This window comes from Nannobrachium achirus (genome assembly GCF_963921795.1).
Source record: "Nannobrachium achirus genome assembly, chromosome: 9".
Classification (NCBI taxonomy): domain Eukaryota; kingdom Metazoa; phylum Chordata; class Actinopteri; order Myctophiformes; family Myctophidae; genus Nannobrachium; species Nannobrachium achirus.
In genome coordinates, this window is record NC_137818.1 from 32189077 (window position 1) to 32206156 (window position 17080).

At 43.7% G+C, this 17080-nt stretch overlaps 1 protein-coding gene across 1 annotated transcript in view; it reads right to left on the reverse strand.

Annotated features, from left to right (window-relative positions):
- Positions 1-2731: 2731 nt before the first annotated feature.
- The window catches only part of kmt2d (lysine (K)-specific methyltransferase 2D), a 42174-nt gene continuing 27825 nt past the window's right edge, over positions 2732-17080 (reverse strand). Inside the window, exons 40-55 of the mRNA XM_080733821.1 lie at positions 13953-17066; positions 13700-13849; positions 13153-13317; positions 12603-12750; positions 12276-12345; positions 12015-12187; positions 11307-11431; positions 10672-10804; positions 10445-10566; positions 8926-10309; positions 8699-8835; positions 8340-8470; positions 7353-7638; positions 7183-7256; positions 6975-7083; positions 2732-5986 (exon numbers count right to left, since the gene is read on the reverse strand). Coding sequence (XP_080589947.1) covers positions 5894-5986; positions 6975-7083; positions 7183-7256; positions 7353-7638; positions 8340-8470; positions 8699-8835; positions 8926-10309; positions 10445-10566; positions 10672-10804; positions 11307-11431; positions 12015-12187; positions 12276-12345; positions 12603-12750; positions 13153-13317; positions 13700-13849; positions 13953-17066 — 6414 coding nt within the window. The 3' untranslated portion in view covers positions 2732-5893. The remainder of the gene's footprint in view (positions 5987-6974; positions 7084-7182; positions 7257-7352; positions 7639-8339; positions 8471-8698; positions 8836-8925; positions 10310-10444; positions 10567-10671; positions 10805-11306; positions 11432-12014; positions 12188-12275; positions 12346-12602; positions 12751-13152; positions 13318-13699; positions 13850-13952; positions 17067-17080) is intronic.

The following is a 17080-nucleotide window of genomic DNA, read 5'->3' on the forward strand; positions in this document are numbered from 1 at the left end:
ACTGGAATATTAAGGACCGCAATGTAATCTTCCATTCTAATCTCGCCAATGGGCTTTTTAAAAAATAAAGGATTTGTGATGGCTGTCACAGTTCGATCAGGGCAAAGCATACTGTTGGATGTGAAATGTGATTCAGAGCCATTGCCTTCTGAGAGATTGACACTGTAAAGTGAAACCACATGTTCTCATGCTACACTGTGGTGTGCAGCCATGGCTGCTTGCAACGCTGTGTTTGCAGACAAGATGATGAAAGTATTACGCTGGCAGTTTGTCATTCTTGGGCTCTGCACTATTCTGTCACATGGATTTGGATGGTTAATGTTAGCATTATGTAACGTTATTAACACTTGAACCAGGGGTCTGTACAACCAGAATAAATGTCATGGTAATACCTTGTTATGCATGCTGTCTCAAACACTGGGACCTCAGTCTCTACTGAGGTGGTGAATTACAGTAGATTGAGTCTAATTTATACTTGGGTGCACTGCGTTGTCCCCGAAAATATTTTCTTTTTCTTTATCTTTTTTATTTGGGTAACAACGTGACTCGCAACAAAGTATAAATTAGGCTTTTAGACTTGTCTTTTCCTCAGCCTACTTATTTGTCTGTCGTCTTGTGTTGTTTCCCTTTTTTTTTTTTTTTTTTTGGATTGTTGGGCGTGAATACCCCAGTCAAGTTGCTGCTACTGTAACATGGGTAGAAACGTTAAGCAGGCAGAGCGTAGCTGAGACGGTGCTCGGATGGCAATGGAAGACTGTAAAGTGAACCAAATGTCAAAATGCTCCTGTCCATGTTTGGTTTGTTGCCATGGGTATTTTACCATCAAGACGTCCTGTTCATAAATAATACTTAAAGGTTTCAAAAACTCATGTCATGCAAATCTTTTCTGATTTTGTTCAAATGTGTACATAGATGATATACAATAAATACATTTTTTTCTTATTGGTGGCTTTGTCCTTTAATTGGTTTTCCTGCTAGATTAAAGTAGTGTTGGGGGTCTCTGATGGAAAGACTTTGATTGAATGCAACCTTTAACAACACAAACCCTTGTGTATCTGTTGTGGGTCAAACAATCTGCAAAAAATGTTGATCTACAATCTTGTAGTTGGGGTGATTTAAATTTTCTTTTTAAGCTGTAAAGTACCACTTGCAGACTCGGAAATCCCCTTTGTTCGTTTATTTCTTCTGTTATATCTGTAAGTAAATATCTTGTTAACCAAATGGGTAGAATTAGCTAAGTGTGATCATTGATTTAATTGATAGCATATGCTGCATGCCATGAGTGTAAAGTGGTATTTTCTCAAACTTGATTCACCTAATCAAGAGGAGCTGTGGTCATAATACACAGGCAGCACTGTTTGACAATAGTCCAAAGTGAGAACTGCAAATGTACTTTCTTTTTGGTTGATTAAAACTGCTAAAGATCGCATCATCTGAAACGAATACATTAATAACTAAAAGGATATGCATTTTAATGACATTACTCTTAGGCTAAAAAGAAACATCTTTGTTTGCTTTCAATGAAAGTGTAAATCTGGGTGCAGAGAAATTTCTTCTAACTGATTTAAACACCTTAAAATCTCAGTTGTGTCATAATGAACCCTGATCATCAGAGGGTGTATCAGTAGATTCAGTCATTCTGTCAGGGGGAGAGGTGTTTGCTGTGCTGTGGATTGTCATCTTTTGACCGGTCACCTCCTCCTTCAACCTTAAATATAACTTCAAACTTCCTTTTAGTGTGAAAAGCTTGGTGGTACAGGGGAAATGGAGAAGCTCCATAAGTCAAAGGTTGTGGGTTTGAATCTTGGTCCTAGTCAATCTTTATTTTTGGTCTTTGTAAGGCGAGGAGCATGGAGGCAGCCCACCTCCCTCCTCACACACTCTTTTAGATCTGGTAGGAGAGGGAGGAGCTGAGGAAATAGAATTGTACATGCAATTATTATTTTAATTAAGCATTAAATTCTTTTTGTGATTTATTTTTATTGCTCTGGTAGGAGAGGGAGGAGCGGGAGCTCTCTTCTGGAGGGAGGAGCTTAAGAAATGTTCATATTAAGCAGTGTATTTGTTTGTTTTTTGTATTTATTTCCCCCTTTTTTGACAACTGTTTTTCATCTTTTATTTGAGTTGAGGTTTTAGTTTTCAGTTTGATGTTTTTTTTATTGAGGCATTTGAACCAGTTTGATTTCTTTGTTGTTTTGGTTGTTGTTGAGTTTTGAACCTAGAACCTTTGGTTTATAAACCTTTGACCTTATTGCATGTGCCACACAGGCACATGGGAGAAACAAGTGAGAATTAAATATTTCACCTGGTAGAATTTAGATAAGACAGAGACATTGTGGAAATTTGCCAAATGCTGATGTTGAACTCTCAACTTTTTGCTTTGAAAATTGCAAGACATGTATTTTTCCAAAGTAACATTGCAAGCCCAAAAACTCAGCAGCCCCCAACATTTAGATACAGCATGAAAATGTTCCAAAAGGTAGATTTTAACCACTCCTTACTGCAAAGCATCTTTTGAAGATCCGTAATAAATAATCAATAGCACATTTTTTTTCTTCTTTTTTTCTTAATAGTTTTTGTAAAATCTGGCCAGCCAGAGGCCATTTGTCACCTGGGGCTGTGGACTTCAGGGATCAATGAAAGAAATAAAAATACCATTATATTTAAAATGCATTTTATTTTCCTTTACAAGAAATAAAAGCAGACAAAGAAATAAGATGATGGGTAGGGGGAGGGGAAAAGCTGTATATAAAGAGATGCAACCTCTGGCGTCATCAAAAGAATATGTACAATTCAAAATAACATCCATACAAAACATGCCACATACAATAAAAATGATCATTATATTTATTCATATTCCCTAAAAGTATCTCTGCTGTACAGAATGCAACATCTTTTTAAAAAGTAGGTTAGGTTAAAAAAAAAAAAAAAAAAAACTTCAACTTGAGCAAACTCTTTATTAAATTATAAGATATGCAGAGAACTTAAATTAAGATCGAAAGAAGTTAAAAATTATTCAGGCTAAAATCCAGTGAGCGGCAAAATGTCGTGTCATGGTCTTCCCTTGCAATATAAACATACCAAAAAATATAATATATATACTGTATATCACTGCCTCGGACACTTGATCAATGTCTACCACTTTAGAGAAGTACTCCATTATATACTACAAGAGTGCAATCCATTCTCAGGTAAGTATGGGATTAACTTTGAGTATTACATCAGAACATACATTAGGCCAAGTAATTTCACAAGGAATACCAACACATTCACTTCTATTGGGAAGATACAAAAAAAAAAAAAAAAAAAAAAGAGCAAACACTAATCAAAACAGTATCATCCTAGGGAATTCAAGATTTTCCATTCAAACTGTATATTTAATCTAATTCCGATCAATTAAGGGACACATTTTGGTACTCAACAAGCAGTAGCATAAATAAAATGGGAAAAAAATAACACATGAACAATATTACATAAATACACAAATACTATGCACCTTTGTACTGCTGCTGCTTTACGCCATAAGTGACTTTCATATCTAATAACCATGACTTTCCACACAGATTCTTTCTCATTGTTATCTTGGCTTCTCGTCCCAATCATTTAGAGAAGACCAGACATTTTCAAATACCCATTTTGTTTTTATTTAACAAACTGTCTTTGAAAGCTTATAGCAAAAACACTAATAGAAAAACAGGTAAATGCAAAAACACTCTGGTTCATATACATATCAAGATATTAGTTTGCCATTTTACATATATTTATATATATACACACAGCTTCATCTTTATGATAAAATGATATCCAGTGGTTGAATTTTCTCAATTTTATTTCTCTACATTTTTTACTTTGATTAAAAAGGGGTTGGATAAAGAGTTTGCTGTCCCCCCCGCCCCCCAATGTGTATATATATTTATATACAGTTTGTACACTTTTGCATTTTTATCATGTGAGGTCTTAGGTTAGAAGGAAGAGGAAACAAAGTAATAAGGGAAGGTGGAGTCTTAGTAAAGCTCCCTTCTTAAAAGATTTACTTTGTCATTCATCTTTCCGAGAAATGAAAACAAATGCCCTTATCTTTACAAAAAAACAAAAAAAAAACAAGCCAAGTCTTCCCCTGCCACTGGTTCAGCCTCAAGAAGACGGTACCAACCACTAGAAAAAGAAAAACACACTAAAGAGGGAAGCAGATAGACTGTAGGCTGTACTCGCGGCAGAGAAAGACTCATTACAGTAAAGTTTAAACAGTCCATTACATGGTTTAGAAGATGACATGATTCAGGGTTCAAGGTTGAGAGAAGATTGAGATGTAGGCATACAAAGCATTAAAAGGGATAGTAGTCGGGCATCCACCGGCTAGTTTTAATCAACTGTGACCTGAACACATGAGACACCGAAGCATACTTTTCCTTCACTCGGTCAGTTGGACTCGATAGTCTTTCCAAGACTACAGTATCCATCTGTGATCCTAAAGCTGTGGAAGCCGTCGCTCACACCAATAGTTTGTTGTACGCGAACCTAGAAAAAGGTGGATGCTATTGTGCTTTCACACACCAAGAAGCATGATTTCTAAATGCATAAATATAAATGAGAAACAAAAAAAAGTCTACATGAAAATCTAAGATGATCTGATGGCATTACAGGACTCCTGTTAAGCTTCTGATTGTGATCTTAATGCAATATCTTATCAAAACTGTCATATATTTCCTCTGTATAAATAACTTGTGAGTAATAATAATAATAATTATTATGTTGGCTCATTATTGTAAATCATCATCAGCATAGAGTAGATAAGAGCAAACCTGCTGCTAAAGTTTCCCTGCTTGTCCGAGAAGGCCAAGGAGTGATTTATGCTTCTGCAACAAAGTGTAGTGTGGCGCATCGCTTGACAAAAACATATTTTCAGCTGAAAAAGTGCAGACGGTGATGCATTTTTTCAGTTATGAAGACATTTTTTGTTGCGCAATAAATCACAAAACATTGTCATTGATGCATATATCAGGCTTAAGCCCTGTAAAAACACCCCCTCCCTCCCCTCCCTCCCCATTTTCCACAGTAGCAGTTAACAGTTTTTTGTACAAAGCAGTCACTTCCCACTAAATCAATGAGGTAGACTGGGTCCAACTAAACCCACCTTTAGACTCCAGACACTCATAAAAACACCTGGCGCCTCTGGAGCCAGAGGTCAATAGCATCTGAGCTTATCATATCATACATCTTAACCATCGATCATACATAGTTCTATGCAGAGCCACATCAGGATTGTCTAGCGAGCCGATATCTGTGTTGTCTTCATTGATGACTGTAAGGGAAAGCGTCTTTTTTTTTTCTTCTTCTTCCTGGGAGGTAAGGGAGGAAGGGAGGTAGGGGTGTAGGAGAAGAAGTAGGTCCGACTTAAAAATGCATTAGTTCACTTCTTAGTTATTTAAAATGGCTTTTTATTTTCTCAAAGCTCTGTGCGAACTCTGCACTACGAGTACTGATATCGGACAGAAAGAAAGGAGGATCAGATTTGGTAGATGAGGATTGTTTCCAGCCATAGTAAGCTTATTGAGAGGGTGCAGTGGAGAAGGGTACGAGGGTTGCTTTTGGCAGAGGAAAAAGTTATCCACTTGTCCAAAGAGAAACGATTGTCCCACCATTAGGCTGCTGTTAGTGGAGGTGGTTGGTTGCTTTAATTTCTTCTTTTAAATCTGTTAATGCTCTTTCAAACCTTTGGCTGCAGGTGTGAACGCTATAGTCTTTCATAGATGGGAGGAGGCGTGTCTCCCTCCGCATATTTCAGAACAGCTTATGCACTGGGTAAGTAGGATTCAAAAAAAGGCTTTGGCGCAGGAGTGTTCTGGCACCAATGAGAAGGGAAGTCTCTTTCTCTCATTTTTTCTTTCCTCTGTTAATTCATCCATTTTCGGCAATTCCAGGCCCCACAATGGCAAGGGATCTTGTGCTGATCGTCCTCAAAGTCAAACTGATAGTCGTATGTCAGCTGAAACAAGGAGATGGAAATGATAAGACTGCCGCCTAACAATTATTGAAAAACATCAAAAATGATTACAAATATATATTCATTAGGGCTGTCAACAGTGGTCAAAAGTCACAATTGAATATTCTACCTGAAAACACACACACAATTCGACTATATACTACAAACAGATAAATGTTGAACTGCATGTTAAAATTTGAGCAACTTCAGGCTGTAGTGGGCGTCTTTGTACAAGACTCTTATGTTAAAGTTTGAGAGCTAATGTAAAATAGGATTTGAATCGAGATGTGGCTCATATAAAATAGGATTTGAATCAAGACGTGGCTGTTTGGATTGAGTTACTCCAGACATCTGGCCAAACTCATTTGGGTGCATGTTTATGAGATGTGGCCTCCTTTGTTCTTTAAAGGTAGGCCATCTGTAGCTTGTCCTGCATTTGATTTGATTTTCAGTCCACTATGAAAGGAAAAGTGGAAAGTAACTACATATGTATGCAACGACTTCAGCTTTCAACCAAAATGTGAGATTTAGTTAGAGTTTTTTAGCAGAAGTTCAAACGAACACGGCTGCTATTACGAGGTCCTGTATTTTTTCTTTATCCCCTTCACATATGAATGTCAATCTTCACACTGAAATTACTTTCTTTCTTTCTTCTTATTTAATAATTGGAATAGTGTTCAAATATTAAACGATTATTTGACAGCTCTATTGCGCATGTGAGTTCACACTGTCTGGTTCCTTTCTTTTTCCGATTAAGTGGACCTTTTTCTTCTAATTTAGTAATTATGCCAATTCCTAATCCCCTGTGTAGTACCTGTCACTGCAGAGCCCCCATTGGTTGGTCTTGGGGAGAGCGTAGTAGACAGCCATATGGTAACTCATCAAGACCCTTCTTTTCAGTGTGGAGGATTCCAACGCAAGTCCCACAATGTTGGGCAGCAAGTTTACCTCTTTGCAACCCAGATACCCCATGAGCTTCTACAGCACTTACCTCTTCTCCCTTTGGGATCCTGCGACTTGAGATGATGATAATTTTGTCCTCTTTGTCAAACGTTACAACCTCTGCAACACAGTTGGGGGCACAGGAGTGGTTGACATATCTGTGGCAAAAAAAAAGAAAGGTTAATAATGGTTAATAACACGAGGTCAAGTACTAGAGACAGAGAAATAGAGAAATATCAAGATTAAGTAACACGCACCGAGCTGGGCCGCCAGTCAAAGTGGCATCAATCACTTGCTCATTGTTGATACGGAACATGTAGATCCCACGGTTCTAAGGCAGGAGAAGTAAAACAAAATGAAAGAAATGACAATAAGACTCATATTAAATGGAGGACAGGTTCGTTACATCGATATCGAGTCAACATACCGACTCCTCGTAGATCTTCTCACGGCGGTTGGCCACTTCATTGCGGATGACGGTGCCTATGTACTCAATGACCATGGTGTGCTTCTCCAGATCCTTGGCGGCGTACAGACCCAGGCCCTGGATGCGGGACCGAGCCAGGTACACGTTGGTCTTCCATTCGGTCTTCAGCCGCCTGTACTGGGAGGATTTGGAGTGGACAAACTGCTTGCTGTAGGGCGTGTTGATCTCCCCGGTGAAGGTGCTCTGGTAGGCCTTGGACATGCTGGTGCTGTTGAGAGTGTGGGGCCTGTGGAGGCAGAGGGTGAGAAGAGATGAGAATACAGGTCTTAAAAGTGATATTCCACTTTCAAAAAAGCTTTTGGTCATTTTATGGTCTAATCAGGCTTTTATGAACACCCTGAACAGTTTTTAATTTGCTTCATTCAATATTTAGATATTTGATGTAAATGTTACCAGGCCCTACAGGCTCAGGGCCTCTCCACATACACACCCATTATAACTTCAAACTTCATTTTAACCATGATAGATTCATTAAAAACCCCCATTATTTTTTTCTGGTGACTCATACTACCCTCCTAATATGTGAGCAGGCCGTGTTTTTTTCGATAACTTTTTTCATTTATTTTTAATAAATTTGTTTTGTATTTAATTTGTCTCATTTTCCCAAATAATTATTAAAAATAAATGAAAAAGGTTGTTCCGGAAAAATTATGGTTGTTTTTAATGAATCCATCATGGTTAAAATGGAGTTTGAAGTTACAATGGGTGTGTGTAGGGAGAGGCCCTGGGCCTGGAGGGCCTGGTAACATTTACATCAAATATCTAAATATTGAATCAAGCAAATTAAAAACTGTTCAGGGTATTCATAAAAGCCTGATTAGACGATAAAATTACCAAAGGTTTTTTTAAAGTGGAATATCCCTTTAAGTCAGCTCATTTTCGTATTTAAGCATTATTGTGTCACACCATGTTAGGATTTGGTCTCACCTCTTGCAGTGCGTGAGGACCCTGGGTTCAGAGCGGGCAGACCCAGAGGGGTTGATCATGAGAGGGAGCTCCATCAGAGGGTGCCGGCCATAGCGGAACTGGTAGTTCTGGCAATTCTCTACTCCAGGCAACTAAACACAACACACATTTGTATTGTGAGTTTTATATTTTTCAGTCAACCAAAAATTGCCTCCAGTGGTCACAAGAATGTGAAGGAAGTGATAACTACATTTCAGGTAGAGGCCCTAAAATTATTATTATGGATGGGCTAAGATTTAAATAAATTGTATTTGTATGTTATACTGTCATAATAACAGAAGGGAAATAGCGGTGCCAGTGTTTTGCTTTAAAATTCTTACCGACTCAGTAATGCGCATAACAGCGTGAATGGTGAGGCCATACATCTCTTCTCCCTTGACGTGGTCAGTGAACAACTTCAACATGCCATTATCATCCCGAAGTTTAGCCACCTCCTGGACCACCCGGTCCCAGATGCCTGAAGAGAAAACACAGTACAGGGTTAGACACTGGTGTCGCACCTTCTTTGATGAACACAGATGAGTGGGGACCGTTCTACAGGACATACCTTCTGGGCTGTTGTCACGATAGTGCAGGTCCTCCATGCCATGCTCCAGCACACGCACCTCGAACAGAGGCTGATTATCTATCTCATTGATGCGACAGCGGTATCGACAGCGCTTGTTGGGCACACGTGTACTCCAGTAGATGCGAGTGGCCTCATAACCAACAGGAAAGATGGCGGTGGAGGAATGGAAGTTGGCCATTTGGGACGGCAGAAGTTGGCCGACAGCGTGGAAGATGAGGCCACCTACACGGAACAAGTGGATACGATCACCTCGCTGTAAGATGCTGGCAATCTGCTTGACCTCATCACGCTCGATGTAGACCCGGCGGAAAACTGAAAAAGTACTAAGCTCCTCCTCACTTGGGCCCTTCAACTTGTGCTGGGTGCACAACATGGTCTTGTCCTTGAAGAACATGCAGCGTGCCCGGATGGCGCAGGCAAAGTGGTAGACATTGGGGCAGCGCAATCTGTTGCAGCTATTGGTCGCACCCGTTTTCTGACAGTAGGCGCAGCGGGTACGCAAGCCACGACGCAGAGCCACCTCCACATTGATGAGGGCACCACCCTGCGTCTCATACACCTCAGTGGACCAGAGGGCACAGTTGAGGTGCACCCAAAGGTCCACGTCTATGTTGAGCAGGCGAGCTGGCCCATCTGTCGATCCGTCACCCTCCTCGTGACAAAAGCAACACTTCCGTTTGTCTCGTGGCAGCTTGTCTGGCCGCAGAGTGATGCGCAGGCGCTCCATCAGCTCTGACACCTCACGGCTGTTCTCCTTTTTGGAACCGCCCCTGCGGATGGTGATAACAATCGAAAGACGCTTCCAGCGAATACCCTTCCACTTCTTCACTTTGGGCTGTACCACCAACTCATCTGGAGAGTGGGGCCTGCGCTGCTTGATGGCTTTGGGGGACACCTCCATGGTGCTTGGGGAATCCTTGGGTGGGAGGGCTGGCTCGGTAGCAGTGTCGTCCTCCGTTGCAGCAGGGCTTAAAGCATCTTCACTAGGAGCAGTAGGATCAGAATCTGCAGAGGCAGCAGCAGCAACTGGATCTGTCTTGGTGTCTGTTTCTGGAGCAGCTGCAGCAGGCTCTGTGGTTTCTGTTGGTTCAGCATCAACAGGAGGAGCAATCGCTTCCTGCTCAGGTTCAGTCTTGATCTGGACTTTGGAGGGACTGGAGGGAGAAGGCGAGGGAGAGGCTGGCTTTGTGGGATCTTCAACTTCGCTAGTGGGAGCTGGGGCAGACGAAGGAGCTGGTGGAGGGGAGGGTGAAGGAGGTGGAGATTCCTCTATAGGGATAATTGGAAGGTGGCGCACATCCAAGTCGCTCACGTTGGTGGTGTAACAGTGCTGTACCGGTTTGTCCTCTTGCTCAGAAAGTTCCTGAGGAAAAGTAAAGTACCAATATGAGATTTAAGTCCAACAACATGAGAGCGTCATACAAGATGCTGGTCTCAGGGCAATTGAAAAAACACATTTGATCATCTTTGAGTTTGGCCAAGATATGCAATGACTGACCTGTTTGATGAGTGAGAGAATATCAACCTGTTTCTTCAAAGTGCAGCCTGGCAGAGACACATCAAACTGCCTCAGCCATTCATCCTGACTAGGTGAAGCACCATCCTTTACACAAAGCGCACCTGAAATAAACCATGTCACCATCAGGACACTTTTATTCACTGAATCTATCGGCATAAGATCCGAGGCCGAGAAATATACAGGTCTGAATCACGTGTTACAAATACCTGGCTGCTCAGGACCCTTTCCTGACATGGTGGCACCAGGTGTGCCAGGGTTAGGAGGGAAGGTCACCTCATAGGAACCTGGCATCCTTATGTGAAGTAGCTGGGCCATCGCCACCATGACATGGTTCAGATTCTGGAAGGAATAACAGACAAGAGTTATTGTTGTCAACTAGGGCTGTCACGATATGACATTTTACATGACGATTAATTGTCACTCAAATAATTGGCGATTAACGATTTAATTGTGTTTTTGTCGTTGATAATTACATTTCTGTTTGGCTTTTAGGCTTTGAAGTTGTACATGGTAGATATGACACATAACCTAAATATACAAAGAAATTACTGACATATTTGACAACTTACTACTTAAAAAATAACTTCGATAGTGGAAATAGCCGATCTACAAGCTCACAACGCGTCGCATCGCGACGCGTTGTGAGCTTGTAGATCTGCTATTTCCACTATTTCGGAATTTTTTCAACATTCCCGATTATGACGATTATGACAAAATAATTGCGATAATGTCAAATAATCACGATTAGACGATTATGTAATAATTGTGACAGCCCTATTGTCAACTATTGAGTAGGGATCAAAGTGGTCAGACAGGGAGCAGTGGTACGACAGGTTAGTACCTTAGCTGCAGCAGATGACAGTGTGAAGGTGACCGACACCTCGTTGTTCTTGGCCTTGTCCCAGTTGTTGGATGTGGAGACCACCTTGCCATCAGCTGCTTCTAACGGTTTGTTCTCTGGAAACGCTTAACGGAAGAAAAGCAATGTTATTAACGCTTTCAATGCCACCTTTTCACCACTAGAGGGCGCCCAGTGGCCATAGAAAACACCCATCCACAAGCGCTGTAACAGCACAAGCCGTGCGCAGCCATGACAAGCCTGAACACTTTCCTTTGTGTCATCAACAGGGACAGGATGAAGTTAGCTTGAAGTTAGCTATTGGCTACCAAGCATTTTAGAAGCCCTATTTTCGGCGATTTATCCATGATTAAACCTTGCACACCTCATGGATATGCATGGAACAGAGAAAATGAGCTCTAAAGATCCTGGATTGCATTGGAGTGGATGGTAAATATCGGCGGCGCGACGCTCTCGCGGGCCGTGTAAACAGATGACGGCCGGCGGCCCGGCTCAAAAAAAAAAAAAAAAAAGCCGAACTAGTTCGGGATAGGCACCCAGGACGGTCCAAATTATCCCGAACTAGTTCGGGATAGGCACTAAAGCAGTTAACAGGTAACTCACAATGCAAGTTGCAACACGCTGATTTTTGTTGATGTTGCTGTAACAGGCCACTGTAACTATCTAACAACAAAGCAGTCAGATTCCTACCTGGAATGGCAGATCGAGGTATGAGGGGGATGATGGGAGATATTGCCCTCTCTGTCTCCTCCTCTTTTGGTTCCCTAAGCCGGGGGAAACGTGGTGTTTCTTCACCTACGTTACTTTCAGGGGAGGAGGCTGGAATGATGCTTTCTGGGGCATCCTCGTCATCACTCTCCATCCTGAAAGAAAGACGTTTGTATGAGTTTGCAAACACTGCAAAGGGAAGTCTAATCCTACCATGGAAATACACATGCTACATAATTGTACCTGATGTCCTCATTCTGGTTATGCGGCGGGGTGGGGAGAGCTGCAAGAATGTCCACACTCTTCACCTCCTCTGCAACACAAAAAGACAAATTGGAGCAAGTTTAACACAAACCTTAGCATGCCTATTCTGGGATGCTAGAAAGGGGTGAATGTTCGAGGAACACAGGCGAATATTCAGCAAAAATAGCAGATCTACAGATCTTTATGCAGACCAGCAATTTATTTTCTATTCGATGTATAACAAAGTATAGTGTTTAAATGGGTAACTAAAATGGCAAAGGAAATCAAGAAAAAATTGATTTCTGAGGTAAAGCATACTTGGCTTACCCATAGCATCCTCTGTAGTTTTGGTGTCTTTCTGGCCCCCAGATATTTCTTCCACAGTAGTAACGCCATTGAGCAACTTGTGCTGTACTGAGGGGGGTGGTGTAGGGGGCAAGGAGGATGGTGGTGTTGGTGGGTTGCTGAGGTTACTCTGTAAAGACAAGTAGCATCATCAGTACTTGATTGATACTTACTAGAACTATTAACGGATGCAAAATGAAACAAACATATTATTCAGGATTGCATCGGTAAATGGCCAAATAAAGGCATGTGAAGATCAGATCTTGTAGGAAAATTGTGCACAAGATTATTAGGGAAAAACGATCAAGTAGCTTCAAGCTTGTAGGGATAGTTTGATTCTTTGATACATATTTATTAATTATATAAAACGTTCTGTTAATTAGTCCTCCATTTAAACAGCTAACCGTTTAAATGTCCCATGTGTATTCTAGGTCACTATAAACAACAGTAATTCAATGAACGCCTGTTAGTTACCAAGCCTGTCAACAGAAATGTATTAATCATAAGAGCACATATTGTCAAAGAGCACTACCTTAGTGAGCAGCTGTGAGTAGTAGTCTGGGATGTTGTCCAGCACAGCATTTCCAAAGGAGCCCTTCAACTGAGCCTTGCCATTGGCAGGGCTGCTGCCGAATGGGGCAAACAGGTCCAGACTGGCTGCTATTGATGGCTCCATCAGGGGCAGCAGGGAGAGGCCCTGCAGGGTAAAGGGTCTTCAAATCAACCACTCAAACACAAACAAACGAGGGCTGCAAATAGCAATTATTTTTCATAGCGATTATTCTATCCATTACTTTATCAATTCATGTTTTATATATCAATGAAGCTTTGTCTCACAATGGTGTCATCCAAAAATAGTGAGTGCAATCTCCCAATGAATCGAGATGCGACACGTTGGGAGCTTGTAGAATTGCTATTTTCATTATTTTTAAACGTTTTTAAACTTTCCGCCTACAGTGACATTATCAATCAACTATCTTATAGAGTATCGATTATTTTTATATTATTAACCGATTAAATTGATTCGTTTGATTAACTGTTGCACCCCTAAAACAAACACGCAGTAATACTCCACTGACCTGTTTCAGCTGTTTCACCAGGGCTTCAGCACTCTTTCCAACCTCTTCCTTCTTGTTCTTCTTGCGTGCATTAGGCCCTCGCTCCCCAACAGGCTTATTGGTGCGCTTGGCCTTTGTTACCGGAGCTCTTTTTGTAATGGACTGCAGATCCTGTTAAGAATCAAGAACATGGCTTATTATTAAGCATTCGTCTAGCATTTCCCATCAATATAATGAGAATCAATATTGAATGAATGCATGGCTGAACACTTGCCTCCATATTGCGTGGGGTCCCTTGTAGTTTCTGCTCCAGCATGGCCAGTTTGCTGTTGATGTGGCCATTGATCTCATTGTGGATGCCTTCAGAGGGCCTCTGAGCAGCCAGCTGCAGGTTCTTAGTTCTCAAGAGTTTCTGGAGTAGCTGCTGGCCAGTCTCTGTTCTCGCACCTTGATTCCCAGGGTCTCCTGGCATGGCTGCAGCATTTACAAATCCAGCATTCACTAGCTCACCAGTGGCTTCTCGCTTTATAGCCCCAGGGTTAGCCTCGCCGCCTCCTCCTCCTCCTCCTCCTCCTCCTCCACCATCGCACTGCACTTCCCTTGGCTCTTGCTTGATGTTCTGCAAGGTTATCTTACACAGGTCCCCTTCTCTAGAACCAGGCTGTGGCCGAGTAGCATGGGCTCCTGCCCCATGCTGCTGAGGCTGTCTCTGGGTATTCTCACATTGCTGTGGCCCATTGGGAGGAACTGGGGCCATATGAGAGATTTCATTTCCAGACATCTGAGGTTCTGCTTTTAGGCTTGGGTTATCAAGCGGACTCTTGGCCACTGGAGACCTGAGAGGGGATGCCCTGACTTGGCTGTACGGGCTCCCGCTTCCAGCTCCACCATCAGCAACGGAAGGAGATGAGATTGAATATGGTGTGCCAGGGGTGACTGGCCCCCTCGGAGAGCTAGAATGGGATGGAGACCCCTGCAAGCGGCTTGCTGCAGCTGCCATGTGGGCTTGCTGTTGGTGCTGGTTTGGTGTGGGCGGTCGTATCCCCATAGCCTGCACCATGGCATGGCGCTGAGGATCGCCAGGAGAGTTGGGCAGCGGTTGGCGAGGTGAAATGGGCCTGACCATAGGTACTTGTCCTCTCATCATTTGCTGTTGCTGCATCATGCCCAATTGTAAATGCTGTTGTTGTTGCCCAGGTACCATCATTCCATGCTGCATATGAGGAGCAACACCTGGCTGCTGCCCAATTATGCCGGGCTGTTGTGGAGAGCCCAATGCTCCCGGTTTCCCCATGGGACCATATGGCATCTGCTGCCCTTCCATGCCTGGCATCCGCTGCCCCACCTGTCCTGGGGGCATCTGAGGTCTCATCTGGCCTTGCTGTCCCTGGCCCATAGACATCCTCAGCATCTGTCCCTGTTGGAGTTGCCGCTGAGCAATCATCGCCTGAATGTGTTGGATCTGCTGGTTTGGAGGAAGGTTGCGGAGCTGGGGGTTCTGAGCGATAATAGCCTGGATGTTGATGGGGGCACGGATCTGTCCAGGTGGAACCCCAGGCCTCTGTACGAGCATCCCTTGCTGCTGTGCTCTCATCATGCCCATCATAGCCTGCTGCTTCTGTTGCTGAGCCATCAGAGCCTGCTGTTGTGGACTAGGATGGTTCATCATAACAGGCTGAGTCTGACCAAGGGGGTTCTGGCCCATGACATTCTGTATCTGGCCCATTCCTTCATGCTGTTGTATATTGGGCTCTTGTGAAGGTTGCATGGCATTCTGACCAGATTGTTGCTGCTGTTGGTGGTGTTGTTGTTGCTGCTGCTGCTGCTGCAGTTGCTGCTGCTGCTGCATTTGCTGCTGCTGCTGCTGTTGTTGTTGTTGTTGCTGCTGCAGCAGCTGCTGCTGCAGCTGCTGCTGTTGTTGTTGCTGTTGTTGTATTAAGAATTCCATCTGCGGCCCTTCCTCCTTGACTTTGACCAGACCAGCCTTTTCAGCATTGAGGGAAATCTGCCTCTGGAGTTGAACTTGCTGTTGCTGCTGATGTTGTGGTTGTACTTGAGGATGCAAGACAGCTTGTTGGTTTCCAACAAAACCTGACTGTTGCTGAGGTACAGACTGAGCTTGTGGCTGTGGTTGCTGGGCCATAAGGGCCTGGTTCTGCTGCTGCTGCTGCTGCTGTTGTTGCTGCTGCTGCTGTCCCGTCTCATTTTGCTGATCTGCAGAACCTGGTTGGGTCAACTGACTGGGTGTGGAGGGGCCACTATGTTGTAATGGGGTGGCAGGACCAGGACTGAGCATCCCTCCTTCTTTTGGGCCAGAGTTCTGAACATCCTGCTGCAAACCCTCATTAGCACCCTGTGGTTGAGGTGTGACTCGATTACCTCCTGCTGAAGGGGAGGAACTCATCTGTGGGGTAGAGGGTTGAGAGAGTGCCCCTTGCTCTTGGCTCGGTTGATTTATTAAGCCTTGTGTTGGTTGCTGTCTGTGCTGTGCCATCTGCTGCTGCTGTAGCTGGATTTTAGCAGCATTCTGCTGCTGCTGCTGTTGTTGTTGCTGCTGCTGCTGAGACAAAAGCATGCGCTGGGCCAGGATGTTCTGCTGTTGTGGGGTTAGCTGGGCCTGAGGGCCCCTGAGGCCAGGATGACCTGGAGATCCAACCATCCCCTGTTGTCCCAACATCATCTGAGGCCTCTGTTGCTGTTGAGGAGGCCCAATCATTCCAGGTTGACCTGCCATCATGCCGGAAAGCTGGTTCATTGGCTGGGCTCCAGGCTGACCAACTATACCCTGGGAAACCTGCATCATGCCCTGTTGATTGGGCTGGTTAGGCAGCATTCCCGGTTGTATGTTTGGTTGTTGTTGGGCCATGAGTGGGTTTCCCATCATGCCAGGCTGTGACTGAGTCATCATACCAGGTTGTTGGCCTGGGTGTGGCATCGGTTGCTGACCCATCATCTGCTGCTGCTGTTGGAGCTTAGCCATCTGCATCCTGTGTTGAAGCTGTCTTTCCTGGAGAAGCCTGGGGTCTGCTCCCTGCATTCCAGCCCCCTGTGGGAAAAACCCTGGAGGAGCACCAGGAGGAACAGGGGCTCTGGCTCCTAGAGCTCCAGGGTGCTGGGGCTGGGCTCCTCCCATGAAGGGCTGTCCTTGAGGCATCCTGACAGGCATTCCACCTTGTGGCAGTATGCCAGGGTGCTGGCCCATCATTGGAGCGCCCTGTTGGCCCATCATCATTTGGCCAGGTATCTTGGAGAGCATGTGAGGAGGTGGGCCCTGTGGGCCCTGTGTGGAGGGGCCTGGTGTCAGAAGGCCTGAGCCCTGTTGGTGCTGCTGCTGCTTGCTTCTGTACTCAGCTATAAGGTTGGTGTGCTCCTTCTGCTGTTTACGCACCTAAAACACAACAT